The 18,145-nt window shown below is 41.6% G+C and overlaps 1 protein-coding gene across 2 annotated transcripts in view; it reads right to left on the bottom strand.

The window, feature by feature from the left end:
• Positions 1 to 17,932, bottom strand: part of MAN1A1 (mannosidase alpha class 1A member 1) — a 176,560-nt gene extending 158,628 nt beyond the window's left edge. The window contains exons 1-2 of one of the 2 annotated variants that reach the window (XM_082730955.1): positions 17,701 to 17,932; positions 16,577 to 17,443 (exon numbers count right to left, since the gene is read on the bottom strand). In XM_082730955.1, coding sequence (XP_082587081.1) covers positions 16,577 to 17,197 — 621 coding nt within the window. In that variant the 5' untranslated portion in view covers positions 17,198 to 17,443; positions 17,701 to 17,932. Of the gene's footprint in view, positions 1 to 16,576; positions 17,444 to 17,654 lie in introns of both variants that reach the window. The other variant, XM_082730954.1, reaches the window with a different exon arrangement.
• Positions 17,933 to 18,145: the final 213 nt, after the last annotated feature.

The following is an 18,145-nucleotide window of genomic DNA, read 5'->3' as shown; positions in this document are numbered from 1 at the left end:
GGGTCCATCTCAAATCCGTGGCCTCGAGCCCAAGCCGCCGACTTCTCTAGTCAACTCTCCTGTTGCCCCTGGTCATCCTGCAGCCTCCACCGCGTCCTCCAGTCCCAACCGCTGTGGCCTTCTTGAAAGAACCGTCCCTGTGCTTCCCTATCTCGCCTGCAATAAGGATTCCACTCCAAACACGCCACTGAACATGTTCCAGGAGGGGGTCGATTCCTGCCAGCCTATTACCAAATCCGAAAACCAATTCTTAGTCCTTCTCTTGTTTCTCAGCATCATTTGACACTGCTGAGACTCACAGCTTAAAATGTTAAATATTAAAAAATGCCTCAGGGTGCCGCACTCTACCGGTTTTTCTTTCTGTGCTTCTGATGTCCTTGCACATTGTCTCTTCCTCTAGGAATCCCTTAAATGTTGATGTTCCTTAGGCTTCAGGTCCTGAGCTCCTGTTAATAGGGACACTGGATCCCTGAGGGAGCTTAATTAGGTCTTAAGTCTAACGGTTTTAAGATTAGTATTTCTAGTTCAGTCCTGTCTTTTCAGTGCTTACTGTGAACTTCCACACTTAGACATCTTTCTCATTTAATGCAAAACACCCCAAACACCCCCAAACCAAATCCATCTCACCTCTTCCCTCTTCTCCTTTTCTTGGGTCCACCTCGTTACCCCATGTACAAAAACCAGGAACCCAAGCACCATTTCAACTTACTTCCTCCTTCCCCCTCCCTATAAACGTTCACCAAGTTCTGTAAATGTTATCTCTTATGTATCTCAAGGATTTGTGCCCTTGGTGCCTCCCACCATCCCTGTGTGAAGTGAGCCATCGTCACCTCTCACCTGGATTACTGCAAAACCTAACATGCGCATGACTCCAGCCTTATCCAAAAATGCAAATCTGATATTATTTGTCCAGTGTTTCATCATGTAGGACCAAGTAAGCATGCTTTGTTGTTACTTCTACACAAAATCTGAGTGTTGAGTCAGTAACAAGACTTACTCTGACTCACAAACCTCTTTTGGTAGTATATCTCATATGAATTCAAAATTAACATTTCACTTGTATTAATATGGTCATACTTTATGAACTGTCCCCTTACAATGAAATCATTGTAAAACTATTCTAAAATTTAGAAGTCATAGTTGCCCCAAGACTAAGGGGTGAAAAGGAAGCACATTTAGACTTTCTTTCAGAGACTGTCCTCTTTCTCCCCGTCTTGACTTAAACAACTTTCCAGAACTTCCCATTGTTTTCATTAATGCTTAAGTATTATTTTAGATAATTAAACACACACAATCATGGATCTATATCATGTACAAACATAGTACTAAGGTATATACACATATATTAATACACACTAATAAACACCTGCTTCATGCTGAACACAATATTATTAAGAGAAGCTTTTCCAAACAAACTGATCATGGGATTAACTTTCAGAGTAAATGTTAAAAAAAAACCAAGACAACAACTAAGGAACTAAAACCAAAATGAAAACAAACAAAAGCAAATGCCAGCACTTTGTTTGCCACAGGCTGAGATGGGATATCACCAGCCCTCATGCTCCTGCCTCCCCTCTCCTTCTCAGGCAAAGGAGTGAATTTGTGACCCCCAGTTCTTTAGTCAAAATGGACAAGATCCTCAAGGATGCAGCAGGGGCCATGGGAGGAGGATGGTGTCTGACAGACTAATGTCAAATCCCAGGTGGAGCACTAGGATCTTTGGAACCCGAGGCAATTTGCGTGACCTTTCTTGGCCTCGAGTTCTTCTGTGGAAAATGGGGAAAATAATACCGAATTCACAGGGTTGTTCTGAGAATGAAGTGAGTTTATGTACGTAAAGTGGTTAGCACAGCACCTAACAAGAAACAAATCTCAACAATGGTATGCTGTAATTACTTTCATATTTTTCACCACTCTAGAATTAAAATTACAGATAAAAGAGACAAAAATCTATGCAAAAAGGAGATTTTAAAAATCTAGTTATTGGTTGTTTTAATTATATATAGATCAAGCTACACAAAAAATCATTTAAAGAGACTATTCTCAGAACAAGAAGAATAACATGCATTCTACTGGGAGAAAGAAGGAAGCATATTATAGAGTAGAACTAAGAAGTGGTATTTTTTATTAAATGTGTGGTCTTAACTGCTCCCTCTATTTTAAGCCTAGAGAAGAGGAGGAAATTATCAGGTATTTTTATTGTTGTTGTTCTTCGGCAAATTAATAGCTGAAGTTTTAAAAGTCAAAGGATAAATAAGTTATTTTAAATATTCAGGCAAAATTCTGTTTAAGAAAGAAATATCCAACTGGGGTCTTCTTACATGATGAAGGAAAACTCTTGGATTCATTATATACAGACGTTCTCTCTTGTGATCACTAATGTGCTCTGTGCTCCTGGTGTTTGTGAAGGCAGGGTACTCTGGAGTGAAGTAAGGGCCGGGTGATCTCACCTCAGGATGGAGGAAGAGTCGTCCCTCCCTGTCAGTTTAGTTTACCACCTTCAGATCAGCTCTAGAAAGCGCTGTCTGCAAAAATTCCCCAGTGCTTTGGAAAGCCCTAACAACTCTATGGTGATGCCTGAGATTTCAAATCAATCAAAGGCATTCCTTCCAGAGATAGTCTTCCAGCAATTTCACTGAGAGCCCAAGGCCCACAGATATGCTAACCAAACATGTAATTAGATAGTTTTCCCCCTTAGGAATTCTGAAACCTAGCAGTAAGTGCCCCACAGATCAGGGAAAAGGTGATCTGTCTGTGCACAGGTGCTAATGTCTGGAGTTCACAACTCACGCTTCTAGGAAAGCGAGAGTACTCTTAGTTCTCTGCTGATAATCCTGATGATTAAGGGACTCATCTAATATTGACACTTCTTCCACTTCTGCTCTCCACCTTTGTGTCATGAGCTCCACCTCTCTGTGAGAGAAGACACAAAAGGACGGAGGATGATTAACAGCACGGGTAAAAACTATGACAGAAAAAGACAGCTAAAATAAGACACCTAAAACTAATACTTGATTACCAAGGGCATATTTGGCTGTAAACTCCTAAACCTCTATTACCCCGTTAAAGCCAAAGTAGAGGAGTTAGTTCGAAGCTGTTACTTATCAAGAACACATACATCCAGATTCTTTTTCCTTCTGAGAAATCAATAGTCGGTTAATTCAAATCTAGCATTACAGGTTCATAAACTTCCAGTCCCCAAAGAAGTCTCCTAAATGCTTAAATTCTAATGTCTTTACCTTATGAAAAGCTGGGGTGTAATTCTCCAGATCACAGGTGGGTGGAGAACTACAACCACACAAGCAACTACACTGAATCCCAGATTTACAGGCAGATTCTAATGGAACTACATTAAAGAAGCATTAAGAAATAGATGAACAGCCTTTCCCCCAAGGGCAGCTGTTTTTAAACCTCTGTATTTTAGTTCATCACACTATGCTCTATCTTGGAATAAGACTCTTTCCTATTTATAAAATTCTTGTCTGTTTGATGTCAATCAATTTTAGAAACACTGACCAGGCTTGGGAAATGCAAGTATCTTTTGATTTTAACTTGTCCTATCTTCCTCATCACGAATGGCGAGCAGATTTAAAATTCTAAGATTGAAGAAACAGATAGGGGGAGGGGAGGCATAAAAAAAAGAGCCAGAGAAAAAGGAAACTAAACACATACTTGTGCTCAGCAAAGAATACTTTTACCTCTCTACATTAATCAGGTTTTATTAAATAAACCCTACTCTGAAATCTAACATGAAATAACTTAAAAATTAAAAATAAAATCATAGGTCAAAATGTTTCTATTATTTTAGGTTGAATCATAAGAACGTAAGCCTAAATTCAGCCAAAATGTTCTTCAGAAAGTCTTTAAGAATATAATGTTCCAATAAAAGGAAGTAAACTTTTAGAACATTAGTTGATGTTCTGTTTCCAAATCTAATCCTCCAGGCATAAACTACAAAGTTAATAAAGAGCAGATTAAAACCAACCAAGAACAAATTATTAATTCCGTTTTTCCATTTCACTCTTCAATTCTTGTTTTAAATGCAGTAGGAATCTCTGCTGCAGACAGTTAAAGCTGCAGCAGCTCTAATAATCAACGGATCTTATCACAAAGGGTGTAGATACTTTCTAAATGAAAGCACCATATGCCTAATTACTGAGCTAAATTTATACATGTAGCTATCTCTGAATGAAACATTTTCAGCCTTTCGGCTCACAGAATATTTCTTTTCATGCCCTTAAGGTATTTCTCCAGATTTCATTCTCCTTTTTTCCCCTCTCCCCCAGTCTGAGTGTCACATGACAGACCAGGCCAGGAAGCCAGAGGTAACTGGACACTGATGAATGATCACGGTCTCCGTGGTCTCTCAAGGATGAGCATCCCTTCTATGAGATAACAATTGAAACGAGGCAAAAGAATGCTTACTTTCCTGCTATAGGAAGCAGGAATTTTGGCAACAACAACCAAAGAGGGAGGTAACAGCAGAAAATACAAGCTAGTATTGGTTAATGCAACAATATTGCAGCCAAAGCTTCCTTTTCTTTCTTGGAAATGACTTCTCAAATCCACTTACTTACCAACAACCCCTTTCTCAACAAAAGTCGGAGCTTATTACTCTGAATAATCCCTAGTTACTGATAAATAAATACTATTTATTGAATAATGAATGCTATGTGCCAGGTATTATGCTGGGAAATTCACATGTATTTCCTACTTCAATTCTCATAATGAGAATTGCACAAAGAGAAATGTTAGCTCCATTTCACAGGTGTCAAAAGGGAGGCTCAGAGGGTTTGTACTCTGTCACAGTGCCTCACATTCTGACTAGAATTTTGGTGATATACTTAAATCATTTCCCAATTTGGTTACATTTAAGACAAATTGCCTTCCATTGTTATATTCTGGGCTGTGAACCTAGGGTATAGAAAAAGGTGTCTCCACACTTAAGGGGTTAAACATCTAGTTGAAAGATAACATATATGTCCATGAAATTAGCGACCCACAGGGCAGAGCCAGAAATAACAAATGCTGTGGCAATTTGGAAAAGGGAGGGAGATCCGTGAATGTTGGGATTGTGAGAAAGGGCTTGGAGGACCTGAATGCTGAGCATATAAGAGGATATTCCAATTGTGAGGAATAAACTAAACAAGGCAAAGCCCTTAATTAGTTGTTTCGGAGGTGGTAACTATGCAGGTTTAGCTAAGCAGTTTAGTTTAGTTTAACTAAAGCTAAAGCCCCTTCTTATTTAAGAGCTATGAATCAAGAAGCAAACTGAGGCAGATTTAGAGAAGACCATGATTGCCAGCCTAAGGAAGGAGACTTCTTCATTCTAGTACAATGTTTTTCACATTCTAGTCACTAGACCAGCCATATTAGTCATCTGGGAACATGTTAAAAATACAAATTCTGGGGCCCATTCAGATCTACTAAATCAGAAACTCTGGGGGCAGTGCCCAGCAATCTATGTGCATTAACCAGTCCTCCACAGGATTCTGAAGGTGGCTGAAGTTTGAATCCCTACTCCATAGGAAAAACCTTGGGGATAGGTGACTTGAGAGAAGTGGCATTTTAGGAAAACTAATCTAATAGTGATCTACAGAATGAATTGGAAAAGGGACCATTTACAAATTCGTAAAATTCTCAGAGCTTCTACCATGCAATTTTTTACATGAGACAGTCCTTTTCAGGAGCTACAAAATATTTAATTGGGAAACAGAAGACCAAGATTCTTTTCCAAAATATCACACCTTCTTACAGAGAAAATTTTTATTAGATTCTAATTTCTCTAGTGGAAAATAACCCCTAACCTATTACTTTTCATTTCGGTGTGGTACTGTAAACATTACTTATAAAAACACCATTGTCTCAAAAATATTTGCTGGGGAGGGGAGCAGAGGGTGACCCAAACCAACTTTAATTAGGTGTCTCATGTATAAAAATATTCAATTAAGTGTTGACTAACAAAGGACTATCACAAGTATCTGCATTTATTTCACTGATGTTACATCTGCCCAAAAGATTTTTTTATGGACAACCTGCACAGCCAGTTTACGAGTCAGATAAGAAAATGAACACAGTTTTTCATTTTATGAATCATTGTGAAAACAACTTTAAAATGGGAAAAGGTGTTTCCTATGTTGATTGATCTCTATTCACCAGATCTGGTTCTGAATGAATTTGACTATTATAAAACAGGAAGCTTTTCCTCAAAAGACAATGGCTTGTAGCCTATGAGGAAACACAGAAGGAGCTCCAAAGATGAGTGGATCCCATTTTTGGATTCTGTAGTTATATCAAGTAGGGAGTATGTGTGTCACACTCAACCTGAATAACTCCTCTTGGTATGTTTGCTTAAATAAGCATATTCATTCAACAAATATTTATTGAGTCCTATTACGGACAAGGCCCAGGGTTAGTTGACCCATTGGGTGTATGATGGGGAAGCTCTTTATCTTGCTCTCAACATGATAGTCCTGGAAGAGATTCAGGACTCTGAAGAGATGACATCACAGAGATTCTGTACTTTTGGAGGGAGAGAAAACAAGTACTTCTAACCTGTGCTATGACTTTATCTAATTACTGATAGAACACTTAGTAGATCATAATTTTTATTCATCCTAACTGCTAAAGCAGCTTAACATGGTAGTTAATAAATCATCTTCACTTTTTTATGCTCCTCAAATTACCCAACCTGTCCAGATTCCATTTTGTTGGTGGTGGGGATGTTTTTAAGCTACTGAGGTCTTCATCATGCATTCTAAACCACGTAACCCCTAGGAGACATAAATAATGAAGACTAACCAAAATGCTTAATATAAGTAAATGTACACAATGTATTAAATACACACCAATTACTACATAAAGTTCCTTTTACACTTAATAAGAATGCCTTATAAAATTGCTGACTTGGGCTAATAACTCCTGAAAACACAGTATGTCTGTTGAAGCATTTCTAATTACGAGATGAAAACCTGTAGTTGACTAGATACATTATAACATTCCACACTGCTAGTTGACTACAAAAATAACATGTCTCAGAGAACAGCATCCTAAATATTCTAAAATTACTATCATCTCAAGCCACAATTTATAAAAATAATATAGTACATTTATGTCAATCGTTATTCCCCGTGTTAACACAGTCTCAAAGCCAAATTTAAAGAGTTCTGGCATTTGGCAGACTTTTATGAATTAACCAAGGTCAGAATAAAAATACATTTTGAGATGTGCAGCTCCTCACTATCTTAAAAATGCCTGAATAAAAAGACGTTATTTGAAGGAGTAGCAAAAAAAATAAAAGCCCAAACCTCATAAACAAATCATGCTTTTTTTTTATTCTCAAGATACCTTAAACAAAATGCATATTTATCATAATTAAAACACTAAAGGCCTCTAATACATGACATAGAATCTAATTTTTCTTCTGTAAGAATTCATCTTTGTAAGACTTGCCATTTTCTGACATCACTAAAATCACTTCTGAAATTCTATTTGGAGCATTTTTGATCTTCAACTCTAAACTGAAAATATTAGGAAACCAAGCTGATGAATTCTATAAAAAAGAAGGATTCCCTCCCACCTTCCCCAGATCTTCAGAGAGGTCAATACTTTCCTCAAATATATGATGCAAAAGCCCAACTATAACCTAACAATGACTATGAGCTGAAGGGGGCTGAATGGGTCTTAGCTGAGGTGTTTGGGAAGTACTCCTATCAATAAAGAGTACTTTTTATCCTGTGACCAACTCAGAGAAGAAGCAAATTTTGTGTTAAGGTGGTTTTTTTTCCCCCCTTTTAAATAAAATGCTGTTTATCACTTTACGGGCCCTTGCCTCCATTGCAAGCCCCTATGTCCCATCAGCCGGCTTATTAGATCCATCTTCTCCAATAGACACCCCACTCCTTAGGTGTCCATGCTTTGCTTTTTCCCCAAATTCTGCCCCTTTAGTAACTTCCTTGTTCTATCCAACTCACAATGAGGAAATGCAACTAATCAACCAACACAGAAGAAAATGTTGCTCTAAGAAAAGCAAACTAAATATACAGGATACTGTTTCATCACCTATGAAATTTACAAAGACTTAATAGACTGCATTCACTATATTACAAGAGAAAGTATAAACCGTTTCTGAAAAGTAATCCCTCAAAATGTACTGTGATCCTTTGACCCATTCATTTCCTCTTTCAGGAACTTAAGCGGAAATCCTCCTTAAGGGGCGGGGTGGGTGGTGGGTGGTCAGGGCAATGAAAAATAAGATGGAAACCTAATGGACAAAGGTGTTTATCTCAGCATATTTTTTCAAAAACAAAAAAACTGGAAATGACCTAAATGTGCAGGTCCAAGGGAATGGTTAAATAAACTGTGATGCTTGTACCTCACACATTAGGCTATCATAAAATGACACTTCCAAAGAAAATGAAAAAACACGTATGCATAGTGTAGTTATATCTGTGGGGGGAAAACCCCCCCACATGTTGGGGTGGGGTAATGTTGGGTTACCTGTGATGAAGTGATAGGGATATAAAGGATATATTTTTCTTTTTTCAGCTTCTGTGTACATTCAAAATGGTTCTTCCTACGCCAGCATTGGTTTGCAATGAAATAAGACAATGAAAGACACTTCCTTCTTCTACAAACCTATTCTCACCCTTGCTAAGGCAAACCTCAAAGTGTAATAATTTCTGCTGGGCAACTTGAGTGATACACTTTTAACAGCAGCTTTAAGAAGTAATACATCAACAAAAGGGAGGCCGGGATGGTGCAATTTCAGGCAGCTGGGAATGAGATTTTGCCACTAGGAACACATGCCTGGGCTTCCTTCATCACTCTATGGGACTGTCCTTTTGCCTTATGCCCTGATAGAGATACAGTGAGGAAACACACCCTTTGAGCAGCTCCAACACATATTCTTGTGAAAGGGGAACTAGGGTCAGACAATCATGCCCAAACATCAGGTCAGGGAAGCTGGACTGAGGCTGGACTTGACCACCCCTAGCATGGGCTAACCCCTCAACCCCTTAACCCCTCAATCTAGGAACCCTTTGGTCCCTTAGAAGAATTAAGTGTTCCTCACAGGACTTTGGAAAGACAATTCAGTGAGAAAGGACAGGGCAGGTAAGAGTTTCCAATAGTCCCTGCAGGGTCTGAATTTGCTCATCCCCACAGTTGTTCACAGGTCTGTGTCCACACCCCATGGGCACACTTTTCCTTGTAACCCCTATAATGTCAGCAAATAGGCATGCCCACCAGTGCCGCGGCAGAGATGCTGACAGTGCCTGTGGTGCCCTGTTATTAGACCATCCGAGGAAGCTGGCGAGCTTCCGCAGCTTCTCACCCCCTCTTCTACGCTTTCTCTCCCACCCAGCAGCCTCCCGGGAAGGACTGGGGGCAGGAGAGTCCTGTGGGAGATCCACATACAACAGCGTGAAGATGTGCAAATTAAAGTCACTATAATAAGGATTGCGTGTCACTTGACGGAAAGGCTGTAGAGCAAGTGTGAGGAGAACACAGTGGGGCAGGTCGGAGACAGGCCTTTGATAAGCTTAATAACCAGGGAGACAAATGGACTGACAGAAAAAAGGAAGTAAGGGAGGCATTCTAGTTACAAAAGACAAGTGAATACAAAGGATGGTGGGCTTTTTAATTTTATTATCTCTGTTCTGGATTATCTGCAGCACTGCTGGGCTCTATGTACCTAAAGCAACTGCCAGAGGATTCAAGAGGCAAAGGAGGGTTGTGCCTTTTAAATGCTCTTAAGCCTTAATCACATTTGGTTTTCTTTCAAGTACCTAAAGATCACACAAGTCTTTATCAGGACCCAGTGTGGATAGGGCAGTGCTGCCCCTTCTTCAGAGCCAAGGAATTAGCCAGTCTTGCTTTCTCAGGCAATACCTCACTAAGCAAGGATGTTCCTCTCCCTTTAGAATGGTCTCAAGGGGCTTCTCACTGCTGGCCTACCATTCAGAGTTGAGGAGGAAAAAGGGCTAGGACAGCCAGCCTCCAAAACATATGTTCTCATTAGAGTCAAGAAATCACAGGCCAAGTGTGGCCTTCAGGCTAAGAGGCAGTTCCCAGCTCTGAAGTTAGTGCATAGGGGAATCTCAGGAAGTCACAGCTCACTGGGCCCTGTGTCTCACATGGAAAATGAAGACCAGGCTTCAGGATCTCAGAGGTCTTTCGGGGCCCAAAACCCCAATAAATCTCAATTTGTGGCTCTCAAAGAAGGGCAAAATCTTGGAGTCACAAAGTACAACTGATTGATATGAATTTTGATTATTAGATGATAGACTGCTCTCTGACTATAGAATTGATCATAATTATGTATACTTCTATCAAGTTTGGAGTAATTTTTTTTCTAATTTCTTAAAAACATTCCTCCAAAGATAAAACTGGCGAAAAAGCATTTTCCTCAATTTCCCTTTCTATTTTGGGGAACGGAGTCAATGCCTCACGCACTGTGTTTCCTCTGAGAAGGGGCCACTTCAGGAACGGGCACATCTGACTACGATAAAGAGACCAAGTCTCAAATACTTGATGTACAGAAGCTGAAGAAGTATACCATTTTAGAGAGACCTAAAGTTTTTTTTTTTTTGGAAGGTAGCAGAGAAAAATCAGAGTTGACAGTAACACAATAAAATCATAGCTGTCTGGAAAGATCATCTTAATGAACTGGAAGGAAATGTATTCTTTTAAGCACCAAACGTGATTTGAACTGTTTCTGGTAACTTTTTGAGACTTCGTTATCCATTTCCTGATTTACCCAACATTATGAAGTGAAGGAATCTTACATGGATGGCTTTAGGCAGTAGCTAATAACAGTAATAATAGCAAGGAGGATTTATCAATCATTCACAGCATGCCTGATACCATTCTAAGTGTTGCCGGGGATGACCACACTTAAGCCTTCTGATCTAACAAAATGGGTGCCCACTGTTGTCTTAGTTTTACAAACGAGAAAACTGAAGCTCTGAAAGATTCAATCACAACTTGCCTCGCTAAAAGGCAGAAATTCAGGTCCTGGTCAACTGCCTCCAGATCAGCTCTTTGCACCCAAACAGCACTGCAAAGGGACAGAGCAGGAACAGGCCAGGGTATCCAGACTCTCTCTAGGACCTACTTGGGTGAAGAGAACCGTGCTCCTTATACAGAGTCTGTAGCTTGTTGTCATTTTTAATGTATGTTTACTTTTTAAATAATGTAGTCCTTTAGGCAAGCCATCAATTCTTCTGTTACATATCATGCAATGTCAAGAGTATGTAGGTTTGTAGTTTCAAAGAGCTCCCCATGCTGTCACACTCCTCTTCTCTAAGCTGCCCCTCTTCTCCTATCCCTCCTTTTTGCCTCCCCACCTCTTTGTAAAGAATGTTCACCTGAATGATTACAAATGTCTCTGCTTCCTGCTAAGATCTTTATCAACAGAAAAAAAAAATGTCATTTCAAACTTTTCCTGGGTGGGTTTCTTTTTAAAAGAAGAGGTTTCTAAATCATGCCACTAATAAGGCTTTAAAAAATGACTATAGTTAATGTAACTTAACTAATATATGGTCAAATTTATGATACTGCAGAATTGTATTTTGTAATCATTCTCCATAAGAGTCTGCAAATAATGAATATGGCCTGTCCATTTATATACTTCTGTGGCATTTTACTTAGGAGGCAAGCTATGTTAAGGCACTGAGCAGCAGTCCCCAAGGATCTGGCTTCCATCCTCCACTCAACTCTAATGTGATTTCCAGAATAATCTCTGTCTCAGTCGTGTCTACTATAAGATGAGCAAGCTGAGCTATCTCTAAGGACTATACAGAACGAGACTTTATGACTTAGAGCATATGTTTACTTTTAAAAATCAGAGAGTTAAAATTTTTATGGCATATTGTTGGTAAAAGAAAAAAATCTGCATAGTTTGTGTAAAGGATCTTTAAACAGGTTTGGGAGTGAGGGTTAAGTGGGGGCGGGTTAGAGGCAGTTCAAACTTCTTAACACTAAGACTTAACACCAGACTGAGAACTGAAGGAAAAGTCATGACTTAATTTTCCCAAAGAAAGAATCTCTTCCTTAAACTACCAAATACTGGTTTCTCCTTTACCCTTTTTGTCTGCTTAAGGGAAAGGCATTTCATAGAATCTCTGGAATCCACAGGGTAGATGTTCCTATTTTGATCAATCAAAACTCACCTTTGACACACACACAAACATACACATTTTTATGGTTTTGTAGGTTATAAAGAACTTGAAAGGTCACACAGGTTCTCTATTGGGCTATGGGCTATAAGCAGGTTCCAGTGCAGTTCTGATCTACCCATGTATATTTATCTCTCATCACTCACACCGATCTGTAGGCATTCCTCCCCTCTGACCTTGGGACACATGCTTGAAACTCTATTGAAGAATTTGTACTACCATAGCTTATGGAATAATTCAATAGAAATATGTAAGTCTCCCACTAAATTTCAACAAATTCAGATTTCATAGAAAGGCACTTACTGTGCATGTGAAATACTAAGAAATATTTCTCAGGATGGTTTATTTTATGAGCTCACTTAAAAAAATAGAGAAGCATTGACTCAAAAATGCTTTTGTTATCCACTTTTCACACCTTAACTAGGTTCTAAGTCCTATGAATTTTAAGATACCTGATAAGAGGAAGACAGAATATTCCTCTCAAACAAATCATCAATAGCTTACAGAAAATTAGGCTGGGCATAATTGATCACCTATTAACAATCTTTTCTTGCTTTCATGTATTAATGTTCAACAGCCAGCATCAACTCTACCACTTAAACTGTTGGAATCTTAATTTATTCATTTGCTTATTAAAGAGAAAAAATTTTTTTACAAATACTCTATGACCTCCCTGCTCTGGGGAAAGACCTAAAAGTGCCGGGATCTTGCATTTACCTATTGCCAATGTCAGGTATGTTTCAGAGTAGGGTGAGCAGAACTGGCATAGAAAACTAAAAAACTGGAATAAAAAACTAAAGAATGCTTTGAGAAACCTAAAGACAACCGTGAGCCCCATGGCTGACCAATCTCAAAGCCTTAACTGAGACGCAAAGCTGACTGTCAGCCCCTTCACTCCTACCCTGTTTAGGTTAGTGGAGATTCCAGTTTGAGAAGGTAAGAATACCCTCTGACAAGTTGTCTTTATCCCCCATTACTCAAGGACTCCCCTTAATTCCAGAAGATGAAAACCAAAATTATTCATCCTCTAAACTAGGTTTATGGCTCTACTCCTAAAAAAAAAAAAAACAAACAGTACAAGTTCTTTGTAAAGGCTCAAACCAAAAAACAAAAAAATAAAAGAAAGAAAGAAAGAAGCTTCTTGATTTTAAAAAAGGGTTAAGGTAGAAGAGGAATTAGACTATTCCTTTAAAAATTCTATGGTGCTATTTTAACTTCTGCCCTTCATTATTTTAACACTGCTTTTTAAAAGTAAGGATAACTTTAGTGCAATTTTTAAAAGATCAAACTCATGATAATGTGTACTACGTATTATAAAATTCAAGGAAATTCCAGAGCTGGTTTATTTACAAAGTTTTCATGGGAGGGAGCATTTCGATTTCAATTTTAAGTATTATATTAAAGATTTACCATCCCTCAAGTTAGTACTGGAAAGCATATAATGCTTTTTGTAAAGGGAGCTAGGCAATGTCCAATTTGGAATTACAGTGGTCTCCTCTAGGCACAGATTTGTTAAGAATTTACCAAAGTACCAGTAACACAATTGTGTTGGCAATATAAAAATACTATTAGCTGTCTTTAAACTAAATTTACAAATTTAATGTTCAGCTCAAAAATTAGAGTTTAAGCTCTCACCATATTAGATTTGCCTATACTTTGTAAATTTTAGCTATAAAATTGTTAGTACATTCAGGTGTGATAGAGAGCCTATATATATGAAGAGAAATAGAAAGCACAGGAACAATAAAGATAAAACCAAGGCAAAGATCCACTGGGCCATGACAAAGAAGTCCACGGTGGTGCCAGAAACTGAATATAAAAGTGTGAAGTTGAAGTGCAGTGCGCTATTCACAGTAGGTAACCACTCTTTCCTTTCTAGAACTGAACATTTTCAACAGTTTTAGAATAGCACAAGTTACTTTTTTTTTTTTTTTTTTTTGGTTTACAAAGGAATGCATCTGCTTGAACTAATCTGATGAAAAACCATAATCCATTTCTCTCCATTAGCTTTCGACTAAATACTGAAGCTAATTTTGCTAGCTTTTGGGGGTTCGGCAACATGGAATTTAAAAGAACACATTTAGTTCCACCACTTTATGCAAGACTGGGCAGTTTCAAAACATCTAAGTGCTAAGATGTTAGCATCACGCAGATACAGAAGGCTACATACATTTTCTTTACATGGCTAATTTAGACCTTTTGATTTAGAGAGACAGAGAACATGGATCCAATAGAGGCAGATAGGCATACAGTTAATATGCTATCCTCAATTCCCACTGCTTCTGCTCTTAATGCACTTTCAGTCACTATTGCTTGGTACCGATAGCTTTTCAACATCCATGCGTCTCTAGTATTTAAAATAATTTCTTTGGACAACTGTGATCTGCACTAACTGACAGTTCAGGAATTCAGGGCATGACATTTGTGAATTGCACTGCTTTCAACTTAAGGGAAACATAAACATACAGTTTTAGGGTTAATTTACCTATGGTTTTGGCCAGATATATATATATATATATATATATATATATATATATATATATTTTTTTTTTTTTAAAGATTTTATTATTTATTTGACAGACAGTGATCATAAGTAGGCAGAGGGGCAGGCAGACAGAGAGGGGTAGGCAGGCTCCCTGCCCAGCAGAGAGCCCAATGTGGGGCTTGATCCCAGGACCCTGAGATCATGACCTGAGCCCGAAGGCAGAGGCTTTCACCCACTGAGCCACCCAGGTGCCCCTTGACTGGATATTTTTAAGGAGGATGGGAGATGAAGAGGTGAAGGAAATTGGTGAGAAATAAGGCTTTTTATCCACTTTTCTAATTTGGTGTCCTTGACAGGATTTCATGGAGAAGGCAATCTGCTAGAGAGAAGTCGGGGGCATAAAATCCATTCCTCCAGGTCTTCATCTATGCCTGAAGAAGGGTCCCAAAACAGAAAGGCTGATGGGCTCGAAGGAAGCTATTTGCACAGAACGATGAAGGCACCGACTTTGTGCTTATGGTAAATTGAAAGGGGCCCAAATCTACTTTAACCTGCTCAATTACCACTAACCCATGTTCATCTGGTCTTAAAGTCACAAATCCCATAGCAATCAAGCTGCCTCCATTCTGTAGGTACTCAAGCTAAACACCTCTTCACAAACTCAAAATTCTGTTTACTCTCTGAAAATGGGAGAATGAGGACTTTTCCTTTCTTGATTACCTACCCAATATCAAACATAACATTTATTTTCACAGAGGCTCTGACATTTTTTAAATGCCAAAATATTACTTCCACTTACGACACATTTTAAAAATCCGAATTAAGATTTGGGATGAAATGCTTTTAATTTGGTTCCTACAGCTCTTGGATTGTGTTAAAATCCAGGCTGGCATAGTTTCACACAGGAGAGTAGCTGTGGAAGGAAGCATGTCCACAAAGAACCTGCTGACTAGTGACAGGGGACTGGGAGGAAGTCCTGGCTTCAAGTCCTTTATCACTAACTGATTCTGGGGCTTTGGGCCCCTCAAATTTCATCTTTAAATTGACAGTCTTAAATGACTTTAGAGGTCCCCCTCAGCTTTAAGCCAGTTAAGCGGCCATATGGCCATATGCTACAGGTGCTAACTGAAAATTACGAGAAATAAACTATGAAAGACTTATCAAAGTCCACGTTTGTCTTAGATTAAGTTTGTTGTCTTTGTGCTGCTGTGGAGGCAAACCTGTTGCGTCACATAAAATACTCTTTTTCTGACTACACTAGAAATGCAAGAGACAATCGGCTGGCTTTTTAAATTTTTCATTTTTTAAAATGTAAGCAACAGTGTGCCCCCAAGATAGGAAGTTCTCGGGTTTTACCTCTCTAATCTGTAAGTACACACAGGATGCCACCTGGAACGTTCAGCCACATGACTGACACGCCCTGGCTGTTAGAACCTTTGGATCCTCTGTGATCAATACTTTGCCTTTACATCCAACCTTCATTTCCAGCCCAGTCCAAGCTTCAGTAGGGGGCTGTTTAGGACTCTCATTGTCAATGTTCTCAGGGAGGATTAACCCGTACAGGCCAGTGAAAGAGGAGGTTTGCACACCACCCCACCTGCCCATGTACTTAATACCTATCTCATGTGGTTTATGCTTACCAGAGCACGCAAATTAAAAGCAACGGGATCCAGCCTCAGATCTTAATTGGCCACATCTACTGTGATAGTAAAAAAAAAAAAAAAAAAAAAAAAAAAGAAAGAAAGAAAGAAAGAAAGAAAAAGAAAGAGCCTTTCATATTGCACCTGGTGGAAGAGGAAAAGCTCTATGCCCCTTTACACTGTAATGTTAGTCTTTAGAGTTTCAAAGGTTTGTCTTTTTCTCCCAGAAGAAGGCTGCCGGGAGGGAGGGGTTTCCAGTACGGCGCACTCACCTCTTTGATCTTTGCCCTCTTCTCACGGATGGCGGCATCGGCCGGCTCCCTGCCAACCGCCCCGATTGGGGGCACGAAGTCCACCGGGGGCAGCCTCCTGAAGACCGCCTTGTCACGCAGCTGGTCCTGGGCCACCTTCTCCTTCTCCAGCAGGATGTCTCTTTGGATCTCCTCGGGCAGCTTCTGCAGGGTCTCCTTGGCTTCCCTGAGAGCCCGCTCGTGGTTTTCGCGGATCCTGGCCAAGTTGTCCTCCAGCGCGGCCGCCGGGTCCCCGGGCGCGCCCTCCTCGCCGCGCCTGGCTCGTCCATCTGCCGCGTCCTCGGCGCGCGCCCCGGGCCCGGGTTTATGGTCGGCGGCCGACTGCAGGGCGGGGCTGGAGTGGAACAGGACCCCGCTGAGCAGCTTGGAGGAGTCGGGCAGGAAGAAGATCGCCCCGAAGCAGAGCGTGATGAAGGCGCTGAACACCAACAGCAGCACGAACTTCTCTGTCAGGCGGAAGGCGGCGGGGCCGGATCCCTTCCTGCTGCCGCTGCCACCGCCGCCGAGCCCCCCGCCCAGGCCGCCGCCCAGGCCGCCGCCCGCCGGGCTGCTGAAGAGTGGCAACAGGCCCCCCACCGGCATCCCTCCAGCCGCGGCGGCCGCTGGGGTGCCCGCTGTCCAGTGGCCCTGCGCCGCGCCGCTCAGCAGCCAAACTTCGCCGCCGCCCGGCGTCAGCGGCTGCGGGCCTGGGTCCTGCGCATCCAGGCCGCCCGAGCCCCTGGGCTGGGCTGCAGGTATGCCCTGCGGAAACAACTCTTCTGTGGGTCTTCTCCCACGGGCAGTTCCTTTGGCAAACAAGCACGCGCGACAAACCGCTGGCCGCAGCCCCTGCGGGGAGAGAAACAGTAAAATGTAGTAATTACGATGATGGTGATAAAGTTTCCAGCGGGTCTCCGCCCTCCGACGGCAGTGCTAGCCGCCGGGACAGCCCCCCAAGCGCGGAGTCGGGAGTCTGGCTCCGGGCACCGCCCTCGGAGCTCACTCTTTGGACTTGGGGTGAAGTTTTCTAGTCCCAGAGGACGGGGTGTCCTGAGCACACCTGGAGCAGGGCCGCGTGCGGGCACCTCGTGGAGAGGGCAACGCACCTCTGGGGCAGGAGGGACGCAGCGCGGGTGGGGGGCTAGTCAACTTCGCCAGCTCCCCATCTCGGAGCTGGGACTAGCTGCTACTGCTTCCCAGGGGGCGGCTGAGCGCGCAGACCCGCAGCCCCGCAGCCCTGGTCGCCGCTCCACTGGGCTAGCGCGCCGACCCGCGGGCGAGTAGGAGCGAGCAGGACAGCACGCCGCCCTCCTCCGCGGCCCCGAGAGCACTAATACCACTGCCGGTCTCCGGGCGTTCGGAAACGAGGGCGGTGACGCGTCCGGAGAGTGATGGCGTGGCCGGGCCAATCACGCCCCGCTCAGAGACCCGCGGGGGCGGAGCCGAGGCGGGGAGGGGGCCGCGCGGGGCGGGGAGTTTACGGGAAGCGCAACCTCGCGGGGGCCCGGCCGGGGGCGGGGAGGTCGCGGTCTGGGAGGCTGGAGGCCGGCG

The sequence above is a fragment of the Mustela nivalis genome (assembly GCF_964662115.1).
Source record: "Mustela nivalis genome assembly, chromosome: 5".
NCBI classification, from domain to species: domain Eukaryota; kingdom Metazoa; phylum Chordata; class Mammalia; order Carnivora; family Mustelidae; genus Mustela; species Mustela nivalis.
Note: the sequence above shows the minus strand (reverse complement) of the source record. Positions and strands in the feature narration are given on the sequence as shown.